Source organism: Panthera leo, chromosome B1 (genome assembly GCF_018350215.1).
Source record: "Panthera leo isolate Ple1 chromosome B1, P.leo_Ple1_pat1.1, whole genome shotgun sequence".
Classification (NCBI taxonomy): Eukaryota; Metazoa; Chordata; class Mammalia; order Carnivora; family Felidae; genus Panthera; species Panthera leo.
In genome coordinates this window covers 185,815,542-185,830,116 of record NC_056682.1, presented here as the reverse complement: position 1 = coordinate 185,830,116, position 14,575 = coordinate 185,815,542, and the positions used below count along the sequence as shown (strand labels likewise).

The following is a 14,575-nucleotide window of genomic DNA, read 5'->3' as shown; positions in this document are numbered from 1 at the left end:
CCAGCCACACCATTTGACATTTTGGAAAGAGCCAAACTAATGAAAAGACCCCTCTCTCCTTTATGCACTCTCATTAAGTATCTGGCACTAAGTTATCTTCGGAAGGAAAAAAAGAAACACATGCCATTTAGCTACATTTATCTGCACAGCTTTGGTTATAGTGGTGTATTTTGCACAAACACACGATGAAACCGTTAATCTTTCTCTTCGCTGTGATACTTTTGGGAAGAAACATGAAGGATTTTACAAAATATGGATTTGCAAACACTGAAATAGCTCTTTTCCTACATGCTTGCTCAACATGATTCTCTTTTGTAAAGATTAACTGTAATGTGCCATACCAAAAGGCTTTGTAAACTATACGGCATTATATAAATGTGAGTTATTATAATTATTGAACAGGCTATTAATTAAATACAGCAAAATTAGAAAAATTGAATTTCTAATTTTCATTAGTCTTCTTTAAGTGTTAACGAATGACACTCTGGCAGCTCTTAATATCACAGCTCATTTGAAAGTTGAGAAAAATGAGCAAAGGTGTTGTAATTTGCACAAGACTTTTGATTCAGTCTTAGGTAGCTTCAACGTTAAATGACAGCAAACACTCTAGACCTTTAGCCTAAGTATTCAATTACTTCTCCCTTCTTTTTCCTCAAGTGCCTGCTGTTAACAAGCCTCTCAGTTAACCTTTTCCCTCTGGTTGATAACTGTTGGCCAGTGCTTGATTTTGACTCCATTCGTCAGTTCTTTTATGTAGTTTTTTCAAGATTTTGTTGACGGTTGTAGGTTTTCTTAAAGGTACAATATAAATCTCACCTTTACAGTTGAAAGTCATTTCCCCAAACCTTGGTTCCCTTATATGCAAGACCTGGGAAGAGCTGATCTAACTGAAATGACTCTCAGGAACAATGAGCACAGACAGGCAGCCACGGCGGACAAAAGCAATGCCACTTCTGATTGATTACTCAAGGCTCCCTGAAACCCCGAGTTGGGAGAGACCCAAAGTTTCCCCGCGGGCTCAGTGGGAAGAGTTCCATGATTGATTAGGAATGTCTGCCATGGGCAAGACTGACAACTGGGGCCACTGGCTTTCGCCTTCTAAGTTCTGGGTTGAAAAGCAATAGGAGGGAGCTGGGGTAAAATCTACCTACTTGCGAGCAGGTGCTGAGAAGTAGTGACCCGCAGAGAACCAACAAGTTCAACATAGCCTGGATCTTTACATCGAAGTGTCAGTGATGTCTGTATGTCAAGGAGATGCAATGCCTTTGCAGTACGTGGTGACGAAATACATAATGGGTTACTGCAAAGTAGCTCATAAGAAATGTGGATGTGTCAACTACCCGGTTAGATGCTGACCCAGCACAAGTAAGAAATGATGACCTTTTAGCAAATCTTCATCTACCGCCTCCTTTAAATCTAACTTGAACCCGGTCCCTTCCTGCATGATCCAATTCTAACGTCTGCAGAAAAGACAAAAACTAAAAAACCAAACACGGGCACCGCCTCATCTTCCACTCACAGAAGCCGCAGAGGACGGTAAGAAAAACCCATCTTCTGACCCGATGGAACCAGTCTTTGACTGAATAAATCCCTGCTCCCTCCATTTTGGAAAACAAAAGTAGAGAACAGCAACGAGCTTCAAGATGAATGAGGAACGTGAAGTCCGAATAAGAACCTACGCTCATTTACCACGTTGCTTCCCAATAATCTGCGTCAAGAGGGCCTGGATGGGGGACCCACCGCTGTTTCAAAGTCAACAGGCTGAATGTTGCATATTCTAACAAAGGCTTCGCTTTAGTTTATTTTCTAGTCTACAAAGAAAAAAAAAAAAACAGGTGGAAGGGAAGGGAAGGAAGGGAAGGGAAGGGGAGGGGAGGGGAGGGGAGGGGAGGGGAGGGAAGGGAAGGGAAGGGAAGGGAAGGGAAGGGAAGGGAAGGGAAGGGAAGGGAAGAGAAGGGAAGAGAAACCCTCCCTTAAAATGAAAGCGAGCTCCCAGCTGCTTACAATTGCCTTCTGCCTCTGCCTCTCCCTTTGTTTGGCCCTTTCAGACTCCCGCTTCTCATACTCTTTGCGGTATTCTTCCCTCTTCAGCCTTTCGTGCTGATATTCCTCGTAGCTGTCATACCTGAGAAACATAACTTCATCATTAAGTCAACCGTCAACCGCCTCCATTTGCCCAAGCAAAACGAATCATGATCGGGGGAGGGGGCAGGGTTCGAGCTAACACCGCGTCATCTAGAGGAGGGGGTGAGAGGAGCAGAAGGAAAATGACAGGCGCCCTCACCTGGGCCTCCGGCTGTAGGGCGACCCGGAACGTGATCTTGCGCACAGAGGAGAATTTCGGTGCGCGCGGTGTCTGCAGTGGCTCGACTCATAGTAGTAGCAAGATCTGGGAGCGAGAGGAAAAACAGAGAGGGCATTTGCAACCGCCGCTTCACCCCGGTTTACTGGCACGACAGAATAGCCCCCGGAACACCGTATGACAGAGAGCGGCTTTTTCTTCCTAGCTACTGGTGAGATTTCCCGGTGGCGGTTTGTGATGGTGTAGTCAGCTTAGAGGTCTGGGGAGTGATGTGTGCTTTCCCAGCCTCTCTTATTGATGCTAACGCCAAGCGCCAGTCTGGTACAATGTCAGCTTTATCTCGCGTGGATCTCAACTGTACTGGCACAGGGCAACCCTCCAGGTAATGGAAAAAGTTAGGGGAGCAAGTAGGTTTCTGACAAATTGCTCTCTGTGATCCGCCTGGCTCAAGCCACTGTGCTCAAGGCTGACGGATTTAAGATGAGGAGGACTGTCTGTGTGACAACATCCTCGTTAGTTCCAGAGGCACTGGGGATGCGGTGTTGAGGGGCCGGGCTGCCTGTGGGTTGCGAGTGCGTGTTTTGGTTTGTTTTTTTGTTTTTGTTTTTTTTTTGGTTGGTTGGTTGGTTTGTCTGTTTTTTGGACCTGACGCTCTGGGGTGGGTGATGACAAGGTTACCTTGAAGAGGATCTACTGCCTGGGGACCTTGATCTTGACCTGGAATATGGTGATCGGGAACACGACCTGTGTCGAGAAAAGGACCTTGAACGAGAGCGCATCCTTTGGGGTCTTTGAGAAAATAAGGATTTGGGTGGTGACACGGAATCTCTACACGGAGAATTGAAAGAAGAGCAAGAAGGTGACACATCGAACAACGAACAGGATTGTGTGCCATCCCAAGGGTAGTTCAGTTTATCACTTTCATCTTCACTGTCATCAAACAGGCCATCCATGGCTAGTCCCGAATTTATAAACATAGGTAGTTTGGAGAATTGTTCATTACTGAAATCACTGTCCCTCAGTTCACTGGTCTTGTCTGCTTCGTCGTCAAAAACAGCTTGACTGGGATGACCGAAGTGCTTGTTCAGCTCGGCTCGGATTTCCTGGTCTTGGAGCTGTTTTCTGGTGCTGCAAGGAGAGACCTGCTTGCCCGCCCCCGGAGTCTCTCTCAGGTAGCACTGGTCTGAATCTGTGGAAGAACAAATCTGCCCCTGCCAATCGGAGGGGGCATCTTTATATTCTAGTTGTCTAGAGTCTTGGAGCTCCTGTGATATATTAATGAGTATTTCCGTTTTGGAATTAATTGACTGACAATAGTCATGGTCACCAAACAGCCGTAGGCTGGGCCGCTTGGCCTTCCTTTCCTCGTGTCCACTGGTGAGCACAGAGGTCTTGCTGAGTTGTGCGTACAACTCAGACTGCTCGGGCCCCTTCTTGGTGGAGTTATTGCCTTGGGTGCCAGGAGGCTCACTGTACCTGGGCTTCTTTGATGGAGGAGGTCCCACAGTCTTGCAAGAGGACTTCAGCTTTGGAGAAGTCCTGAAAGGGTTATCTTGGTTGGCTTTGTGAGGAGGAGTAGTGGGCGGAGTTAGGCCTATGGGAAAAAGAAGGAGGGGGGTGGGGAGAGAGACAAGAGATGGAGATCATGTGGTTAAATGCCAGGACAAGTTTTCCTAACTTCTCCAGGGCTTCAGACAATGGCGAGAAAGAAGGTACACGAAATTCATGCAAGACCTGAAAAAGTACCTCTCTCCCTGTCAGCCCCTGTCACCGAGAAAAGACAGATTTCGCTACTGGCAGGCGGCAGTGAAATCTGCGATATTTTGTGTTTCAAATGCCAATGCTAACAGACCTGGCTTCCCAGAAAACTCGAACGCCTCCCTACCGGCCTCCACGGGCACCAGGCATTACCCAAGCTCGCATTTCCAAGGGCACCGTGTGTCTGCCTTATGGAACATTAACACAGCACGGTCCAGGGGGATCACAGAATAGCTCTGGTAGCCTTTGTCTGCAAGGAATTCTGAGGAGCACACAAGTGGCTCGGAAAAATTTCCCCAATCGAGGATCACTACCCAAGGAGCCCCAGAACTCGGCAACTTAAAAAAAAAAAAAAAAAAAGATGGGATGACAGCAAATGTGGGGCAGGGTGGGAAGGACACAGACAACTTCAAAGGAAGTCCAGTAAAACACGACAGACGAAAGCAGGGAACCGGGCAACTGTGCAACTTGACGGCAATGATTCTTTTGTCTCCACAGTTCATTAACTTAGTAAACCATGGCTAATGCAGGTATAATACTTTCTTGTAAGCATAACTAATACATTCTGTCTAAAATATGGTTCTGCAACAGAAACCTAAATGAACAGGAACACTAAATATTGCAGTGCTAGTGGACCATTTTATTTAGAGCACAACATCGGGGCGGGTTAGGAGGCTGAAGGACTGAAACGGACCCAAACTCCGGCAACCAACGAATTAAAAAAATAATAATAAAATAAAGGGAGACGAGAGACACCCCATCGGTTGGTGTCTTTCGTCCTTTTCTACAGAAGAGCAGAAAATTCCATCAGATGGCCATGGTGGGAGAGTCTGTGAGCTGTAGTTGCCTCCATTATGTTTCACCCCTGAGAAAGTTCTACTCATCCCTTCACACCGAGGAAGGATAATCGGGAAATGGCTCCAGAGTCCAAGGAACTTTGAAGAAGGGCACGCTAGGGTTCAAATGACTCTACGCTTACAAGGGAACATTTGAGTTTACAATCCATTTTCTATTCGGGAGGATGGGTGAACGCTGTTCAGCAGAGTTCGAGTCTGCTAACAAGTCTGGGGTTAGACTTAAGGCAACTGCACATTTCAAGGAAATGGCAGACAAATCTGACTTTGCTGGAGAAAAGGGGAAAAAATACACACACACACACACACACACACACACACGACCAAGTAGGTCACAGAAAGCCACATGCAATTTTGGTATGAACAGGAAGATACTGCCTCTTTTTCCTACTTTGCAATAAAAATATGGAAGAAATTAATATTTCCCGTATAATAAAATATTTGACACCACTATTTGGCAATTTTTATTCTGTACGGCTAAAGCTTTCTAAATGAGGGGAGAAAGGCTACAAAAATGCAAAGTAATGTGACTTTGGAAATCCATCCCAGAAAAATTCAGAAACACAGGGGAATACAAACACAGAGAAGGGACCCAGCAGAGTCCCAGAAAAGCTCCCTTGATTAGCAGGCACCCCCACATGCCTTCCGTACTCTTCATTTGAAGGTAATAGGGAGGTGACATATTATACAATGAAACCTCCATGTCACTGAGGCACACTCTCCTTTTGTCCCCTCTTTCATGGACAGGTATGCCTTTTACTCGCTCTAAGAGATTCTTATGTATTCAATCTTTCTGTCTCTTTTTTCCCCTTGTTTCCTTTACCTTTTGCACTGCCCCGTTTCTAACACTCATTTCTACCACATGCTATCTTCAGTTACCATTACAACAAATTTAAAGATACTAATGCTCCTCCAAAGAAACGATAAATTCTCAGATACTTCTCACAGGAGGCTAAGATGCCCAAAGAAATAATGATGAATAATCTCTCTTTGCTCAGCCAATAAAAGTCAAATATTGCAAATGACATAGCCTTTGAATAGGGGAAATGACATTCGACATCCTAAAATCCAATTCCATAAATCTTCTCGTGGTTCCCAAATTAGGGTAGTTGTTACATTCCTAATAATTTATTGCCAGGATCACTCGTTTGATACTTATCAGATAATGCTCTATATTCTTGCTCATCTCTTTTTTGAATGTATAGTTTATCTTGTCTTTCCAAATAGATTATATGCTCTTAGTAGAATGTTGCTTGGGCTTATTTGTGCAAAAATTCTTGTACTTTTTTTTTTTTTTTAATTTTTCTAAACTCTCCTTTAGTAGTGGGTCTTATATTTCAGTGGCCCAAGAATACCTTGGGAAGCTGGTCAAACATTTTTAATGAGGTGGTTCATGGGCCGCATATGGAGAGCCTCTGTCCTGTCATGTCTAAGTAGCACATTGCCTTGTTCTCAGGTGTATGTATTTTGACTGACATTCTAGACTTATAAAAAGAAACCCTAAACTTCAGAAACACCAAATTAGGCCACTATTAAAGAGAGACTAGTTCTAAAAATAGCTCAGCTATCTAGGGATTTTAAATATAGAAATTCTTTTTAGTCTTGAACATTCGAAACCCTTGTCCTAGTACCTAAGCTCATTATCACTTAAATAACTGATTCTCAAGTTGCTCTGGGGAGTGGCGACACCCTGATGGTAGTTTGTTTGTTTGCTTGAGTTTTTTTGTTTTTGTTTTTGTTTGTTTTTTGAGTTAAAAACAAAGTCTTTTCCCTTCTTCACATTTTGGAGGGCCTATGGGGGTGGAGCAGACATTCACTGGGCTTGTACTCTGTGCTGGGTAAGACACCAGGATGCTGGCATTTTAGGGACTTCATGGTTCCTTTTAATAAACGGGCAATTCCCTAAAACTTGAAGTAAGCGTATGTTCTTGCATATGTGCGTAAGATTTCCGGAAACACTCCGAGATAACCAAATAGACCCCACGAGGGAGAATACGAGGGGTGGAAATTTCTGTTGGCACTGCTTGTTAAAAAAGAAAAAAAAAAAAAAAAAGTAATACCTGCTTCATGGATGGAAGTTATTTCAGGATTTAGTGAGTAGGTGGGTAAGGGAAAACAACTCAGATAATTCCCTAAACTTTTTTACTGTTTACTGAAATATCTTTATTCAGAGAATACCTCCAAGCAAGACTGGGAAATCTCAAGGATGCAACCACCAGTGCCTAAGTGAAAATCTATTTCCAGATATAGTTGAGACCTAAAGCAAAACAAAGCAAAACAAAAGTGTGAGAAGCACTGTATATACTTATATATATAAAATAGCGTCAAACTTTTAAGAGCCGCTGATAGGACAGAGACCCCTTGCCGCACCTGAACTAATTGGATTTCTCCCATTTCCCCACCCAGAACTCTGTCCCCTGCGGGAGGAGGGCAGTCAATACTCAACTCCTTAATGCCACTACCTTTGCTCATCTTCCCTCTAATGGCCAGACTCTCAATTTCACCCCACAAGCTTAAATCAACAGGGCTAATGCCTCCCATAACCTCCGGATTATTTCCTGTGTGTTGATTTTCTGGGGAATGTGTACATTTTGGTGTTGACAGTACAAGGTATATTCCATGCTCTCTCTTGAACTTAGCAGGTTTTGACAGATTTATGTGAGGACAGATGGCCATTACAGGCTGAAGGCTGACAAGAGGCAGTTCAGAGCATTGTTAACACACTTGCACAAACTCTCAGCAGTGCAGCACTGTGCAGAATGTAATTCAGACTATAGCTTTTTTATTACTGCCTATTTTCTTTTGTCAAAAGAGCCTGCTGTGCAGAGCAACAAATGGCTGCTATTACCCAGAATGTAATGGGTGTCAGACAAATCACGTAACACAAACAATCAAGAGTATGTAGGTCATATTTCAACAGAGCACAACCTTAGCAATATTTATGATTACTGCATTGAAATGTGTTCTATAATAAACAAGTACCTCTGCATCACTCACACTTAGGCACTTCTGCAAAGCAAGTCTGGGAAAAGTGGTGCACACTCCACAGTCATCTTTTTAAACAGCCCTTTTATTTAAAAAAAAAAAAAAGTCAGAGACAAGTTTTGTTTCGTTTTTCATTATGGGCTATAAAACGATTTTCTTTGAGGAGTTCTCTCTTGGGTTTGTTTGTTTAATTGCATGACTCTGATAAACGGTGACTCCTCTGTGTTTTGTGTGTTCCACTGTCTACGCAATGACTTCAGCAGGGTTTTGTTTGTTGTTTTTTGTTTGTGAATAGTTTACAGTATTTTGCAGAACCTAATGCTGTATCTGTGCCTTGCCTCGGAGTTTCTTTGACGGTGGGATTTCCCTTAGGTCGCACGTCGATTCAGGTATTTCTTAAGGACAAACAGTGGGAAGATGAGGTTCTCATTTGCTTCAAGCCTTCCCAGAAAACAAGAAGGACTGGGCAGAGAGGCGTGTGGCTCCTCCTACCCATACAATCTATGCCTCAAGAATCTGGAGATTGTAGGAAGGGCTGACACTCAGTATGAACTGTGACTGCTCTGCCAGTGAGAATATTTTGTCAAAAGAGTTGCTCCTGTGCTCTCACCCACCCCCAACTTCCCCGGAACTCACCGGAGGCCCAGAGGAGCCAGCCACGGAAGTGTTAATGCTTGCACGGGGGAACATCCCACACCCTGCCCAGTACCCTGGCTGCCATCAACCCCGGCTGGTCTGAGGGCCAGTGCTCCTGCCTTTACTGCTTTGTCAGTATTTCCTACATCACCCCTGATTCCCGGAGAACAAATCGGCCTCACGGAAAGCCTTCAGAACATTCCTAGGACATGTGCCTAATTCCCCAACTCTTGCTCATGGGAGATGAAGATACTAACTGGTTCCCCTTGCACTTTCCCACAGAGCTGGGGCAGGAGTAGGGATGAGGGTGGGGGTGAGGGGGTGACGTTTCTGGGAACGTCGATCACCAACTCCCCCCACAAGCTGACGTGGGAGAGGAAATCACTGTGTTATTCTTGGCTTAAAAGAAATTTGGATAGTATTATTTCCTGAAAAGATAACAAAGGAATGATCATTCCAGATGTTGGGTCAAGAGGAATCAGATCAAAAAAAGAAAACGAAGAATGGAGTTGAAATATGGAGGAAACCCCTGACAGTAAGAGGTGCCAAACACTGGAATGGGCTGTAAAGAGAATTTGTGGGGTCTCTCTTTCTTGGAGTCTTCAGGCTCAGTAAAGGATTATATGACCTGTCAAAATCACTTTCCAGTTCTCTCGTGCTATGGTTTTCCTTTGAAAACTACCAACTACTGCTCATATTTGGCTTTGGTTCATTTCCCCAAAGATAAGTCACATACAAAAGAAGTATATACCAAAAGCGTACAGCAAATCTATGCTCTCTGTCAATATTCTGTCCAGCAAAACAGATTTTTCAATGGGAAGTCCAAAAATGACAATATAAAACTCTACCTAGGGGCACCTGGGTGGCTCAGTCAGTTAAGCCTCCGACTTCGGCTCAGGTCATGATCTCACGGTTCGTGAGTTCAAGCTCCACATCGGGCTCTGTGCTGACAGCTCAGAGCCTGGAACCTGCTTCGGATTCTGTGTCCCCCTCTCTCTCTCTGCCCCTCCCCCACTCACACTCTGTCTCTCTCTGTTCTCAAAAAATAAATAAAAATGTTAAAAAAATAAAACTCTACATAAAAGAATAAGAAATGACAAACTGATGGGTTAATGAGTGGGTTCTTTTAAGAACAAGTCCACCAAAGTTCAGTTTGAATGCTGGCCAATTTAAGCCAAGGGAAAACATACAGTGAAAAACAAATGACACCAAACACTTGTCCTCTATCATCAAAACCACGAGGAAACTGCAATACCAATGGAGGAAAATATTGTTAAGACCTAGTGTGTTAGGGTGATGAAACTGCTGATTATTTTGTTCTTCCCCTTCCCCCAATTAGTTATAAAATAGCCATCTTGCTTTTTATTACTTCTACAGAAATAATTTTAAAACCAGTTCACGTGTACATGTACACATACATACATGTGAAACTTGGGGGTCAGCCACTTTGGTCCCTAACCAAATTCCTTTTATGTCTTCTGGCGGAAACCATCATCCAGTTGAGCTGACATTGCCTTGCCATTTCCATTTCAGAAACAAAAAGTCTAGCACTCTGAAAATCTCCATATGCAATAGATTTAAATGCCTTCTGCCAAAAGAGCATTCTCTCCTCTCATCTTGTTTTACTAACAGCTATTTTGAAATCAAATTAGTTTTTACACCTGTAAAAAAGAAGCGTGTTTTTTTTTTTTTTATCAGCCAAAATGAGCTAGTTTAGGACAATCACAAAGTCAGACCAGCTGGCAATACCTAATAAAGCAAACTTCCTGTCTCATCCCTCCTGTTTCCCAAAGACTCTGCAGATGGGGCAGAGGGATTTTTCTGGAGGTCTCAGAATTTTGTTGACTCTTTACATCTGCACGTAAATGTTTGGAACATGTCCCTAAAATTTGTGAAAGTAAAGAAAAAGGAGACACCAGAAGGTCCTGGGCAACAGCTTGATCCATTTCCTTGGCCATAACGAAATGGATTAAGCCTGTAGACCAAGGACAAACAAATCAACAACATGAATGTTTCCACCCTGTCCACCCCCTTGCTGCACCAACGGCAGACATCACTAATTGGTCATGACATTTTCACTGAATACAGACTTGGCCTTGGAATCCTCCTCAACACAATGCTCCTGGCAGCCAATACCAATCAATGACACTTGGCAAGTGAAATGAAACCTATTTAACATAACACATGTTGACTACTGTCTTTAAAATTCACGCTTCAGCAAGGAGACATCATCTCTAGTTGGACAGACATGCTTTGAACCCAGGGTCCACCACGAAGCCAGTGTCAACATATAGGTTTTTCCTCAACCATGAAATGGCCAGAGAATCAAAAAGATAGTATGTATCACATGCTTACTAGGGAGTGGCTAATCTCCAGAACGTGTAGGAATAACAGAAGTAGCTATTATTGACAGAGTATCAGGGAGGAGATGGTTCTTCCTTGACTTGGTAAATCCATACCCATACCAAAAATGGTATATGCTGAATTTCATATTAGAGAATTAGAGGGATTTTGCCACAAAGAGAATATGTAACTTCATATAAGAGTGTGCCAAGGAGAAAACAACATGAAGGCCAATGAAAGGGAACAGGTAAAGACACAACAAGTTGAAAAGATGAGCAACAGGGTACAGATACCTTCGGCAGATAAAATTAAGGCAGAATCAGTAATTAAATGCCTTATATTTATTGAATACTTATATATGCTGGCACTGGAGGAAACCTTTTTTCACGTTTTATCTCAATCCTCAGAGAGACCCAATGAGATACTGGTGCTGTTATTATCTTCCTTTGGTGCATTAGGATCCTGAGCCTTACAGAAGTTAATTAAAATGACCAAAGGCCATATCGCTAGATGGTAGATCCAGAATTTGAACTTGGGTTTATCCAATGTCAGAGCCAAGGTTTTGCGTAACTTCACTAAGCTATGCTGCCTGCTTTCAGAAAATCATAGTAGACTACTTTTATTTGGAGCTTTGCTGCTTATAAAGTTTTAAGATTCTGGTTGAACGCACACAAAATTGCCATTTTAGGATGTCAAAAATGGTTGAATGCTGGCAATTTTATTTTTTCCAACCTATATTTTAGTCCTTTAAGTCAGACAGTAATTCGATTGGGGGATTATAAGTATGATTTTAACATTAAGGAAACTAAAACCCAGAAAAGATTAAGGAGAGAGAAAAGCGTTTTAGCAATTAAAAGACGAAGGGGGAAAAGTGCATGGCCCGTCTTGCAGTTCCTTACTGATGTCACTGCCCATGCCAAGTTCAGTGTTACTAAAACATCTCTTTGATTTCCTGCCTTCTTGCTTCTGCTCCATCAATATCTTCTCTCCTTAGTCCCCTGGGCAGTTCAAGTCTGATACAAATATTCCTCTCCCTAAGGCTCCCCCAGTCAGTTTTGCCTACAAAGAGCAGTGTCCCTTTCCATGGATCGCCTGGGTCCTTGGCTAATGATATCACCTCAATGCTTCCTTTGGTCCTTGAACCGTCTTTGTAATTCTTTTCAATCTTCTGCGCAGTCATTGTATTTAACTTGAAGCAAAGTGACTTGATAATTTCTTTTCTCCCTTTGGTGATTCTCCTGAGCTGCAATCAGTGTGTATCACATCCTTCAAACACCACTATGCAAGAAGTTTTACTAGAGATTGTTTCAGGAGATGGAGACCATAACCATCACATACGGCAGAGCGTTTCAAACCCACAATATCTCTATCCAAAAAAAACTTCCTTACATCCTTCTCCAGTCAAGTTCCAAACTTCTCTTCCTAACCGCCTCCTGCCTGCTGCAAGTTTCTCCTCAGTCCCTTGTTTTCCTGGAGCTGTAAATTCTTTCTAGTATGTAATGCAGTTTGACCCCACCTCAATTTCTCTAATTTGCATCTTTACACTTAAAACTACTATGCTCAAGAAAGTAAAAACCACCCTCTGGGCCCACCTTTCTTAGAAGATAACAAAACATGGGAGGTAATAAATATTTCGCCTTCATGCTACTTGTCCCATGTGTGTTATTTCCCCAACAGACTATAAGCCCCTATCTTTTTTTTTTTTTTAATGTTTATTTATTTTTGAGACACAGAGACAGAGCATGAGCGGGGGAGGGGCAGACAGAGAGGGAGACACAGAATCGGAAGGATAAGCTCACATCTTAAACACAAGACTATTGAGCAGGCCAAGTACAATGCTTCATGCTTTGTATGGATCCGTCTCTAGGCTTTATATTTGCTGTACATCCACTAAGGCCTATCATATTGCAAGCATAGAGCAGGTATTAAAAATGTTGGTAAACTGATTTTCATTGTACCCAATAATCTTTCAAAGCACCAAGAAGAAAGGATTTAAACCAGTCAGACAAATTCTGATTCACTGACAGAAATAAATCCACTGTGTATATTTTTAAGGATTCTAAATATGTAAAAAAAAAAATGTATCTTCTATAAATCGCTACTTTTCTCTCAATAGCATGGGCTACTAAACTTTCAAAATGATAATTAAATTATTTAAAGTTAGGTTCCTCTGAAGAAGAAAAATGCTAAAACTTTTGCAAGAAGAAAAAAGAAGTGCTTTTTTTTTTTTTTTGTAACACCATAATCTCACTAATAGAAGGAATGCAATTAAAGTGATATTCTCATATATACATGCGAGCAAAACACTTCAAAAACAAAGATACCTAGGGGCACCTGGGTGGCTCAGTCGGTTAAGCCTCCGACTTCAGCTCAGGTCATGATCTCACAGTCCATGAGTTCGAGCCCCGCCTCGGGCTCTGCGCTGACAGCTCAGAGCCTGGAGCCTGCTTCGGATTCTGTATCTCCCTCTCTCTCTGACCCTCCCCTGTTCATGCTCTGTCTCTCTCTGTCTCAAAAACAAATAAACATTTAAAAAATTAAAAAAAAAAAAAAAGATACTCAATGCCAGGAAGGATGTAATAAAGCAAGTATATCCATGGAAGGATATCCATAGGGCGATAAATGAAAGCACTTCTTTTGGAAAGCAGTGTGGCAAACTATACAAGAAGGCCCTAAGATATTATATCTTTATATTAATTATTAAAAACTACTAAGAATTTGTTTTGAGACAATAAGATTAAATTTATGAACAGAACCAACAAAACCCACAAATAATCCAATTAAAATGGGCAGAGGACCTGAACAGACATTTTACCAAAGAAGACATACAGATGCCCAATGGACACATGAAAAGACGCTTAACATCACTAAATCATCAGGAAAATGAACATTAAAACCATGGTGAGATATCACCTTATACCTGTCAGAACGACTCGTATCAAAAGACAAGAAATAACAAGAGTTGGTAAGAATGCTGAAAGAAAGGAACCCTCGTAACTTCTGGTGGGAATGTAAGTTGGTGCAGCCACTATAGAAAATGATATGGAGGTTTCTCAAAAAAATTAAAAATAGAAATACCATCTAACCCAGTAATTCCACTCTTGGGTATTTACTCACCAAAATGAAAACACTAATTAGAAAAGATATATGCATCCCTACATTTATTACAGCATTATTTATAGTAGCCAAGATATAAAAGCAATAGATGAATAAAGAAGATATAGTATACATATAAAATGGAATATTACTCAGCTATAAAAAAGAATACAATCTTGCCATTTCTGAAAGCATGGATGGATCTAGAGTGTCCTATGCTAAGCGAAATAAGTCAGACACAGAAAGACAAATCCCGTATGATTTCACTTTTATGTGGAATCTAAAAAACAAAACAAAACAAAAAACGAACAAACAAAAGCCAGAAACAGATTCGCAAATACAGAGAACAAACTGTGGTTACCAGAGGGGAGGGAAGGGGGGGCGGAGATGGGCAAAATAGGTGAAGGGGATTAAGAGGTACAAACTTCCAGTTATAAATATGTCATGGGGATGAAAAGTACAGCATAGGGAATTAATCAATAATATTGCAATAAACTTATATGTTCACAAACAGTAACTACACTTATCCCGGTGAGCACTGCATAATATATAGAAATGTTGAATTACTATGTTATATACCTGAAACTAGTATAACATTACA

At 42.0% G+C, this 14,575-nt stretch overlaps 1 protein-coding gene across 1 annotated transcript in view; it reads right to left on the bottom strand.

The window, feature by feature from the left end:
- The window catches only part of PPARGC1A (PPARG coactivator 1 alpha), a 94,964-nt gene that overhangs the window by 14,370 nt on the left and 66,019 nt on the right, over positions 1-14,575 (bottom strand). Inside the window, exons 8-10 of the mRNA XM_042936788.1 lie at positions 2,981-3,896; positions 2,285-2,389; positions 2,005-2,125 (exon numbers count right to left, since the gene is read on the bottom strand). Of these exons, the coding sequence (XP_042792722.1) occupies positions 2,005-2,125; positions 2,285-2,389; positions 2,981-3,896 (1,142 nt within the window). The remainder of the gene's footprint in view (positions 1-2,004; positions 2,126-2,284; positions 2,390-2,980; positions 3,897-14,575) is intronic.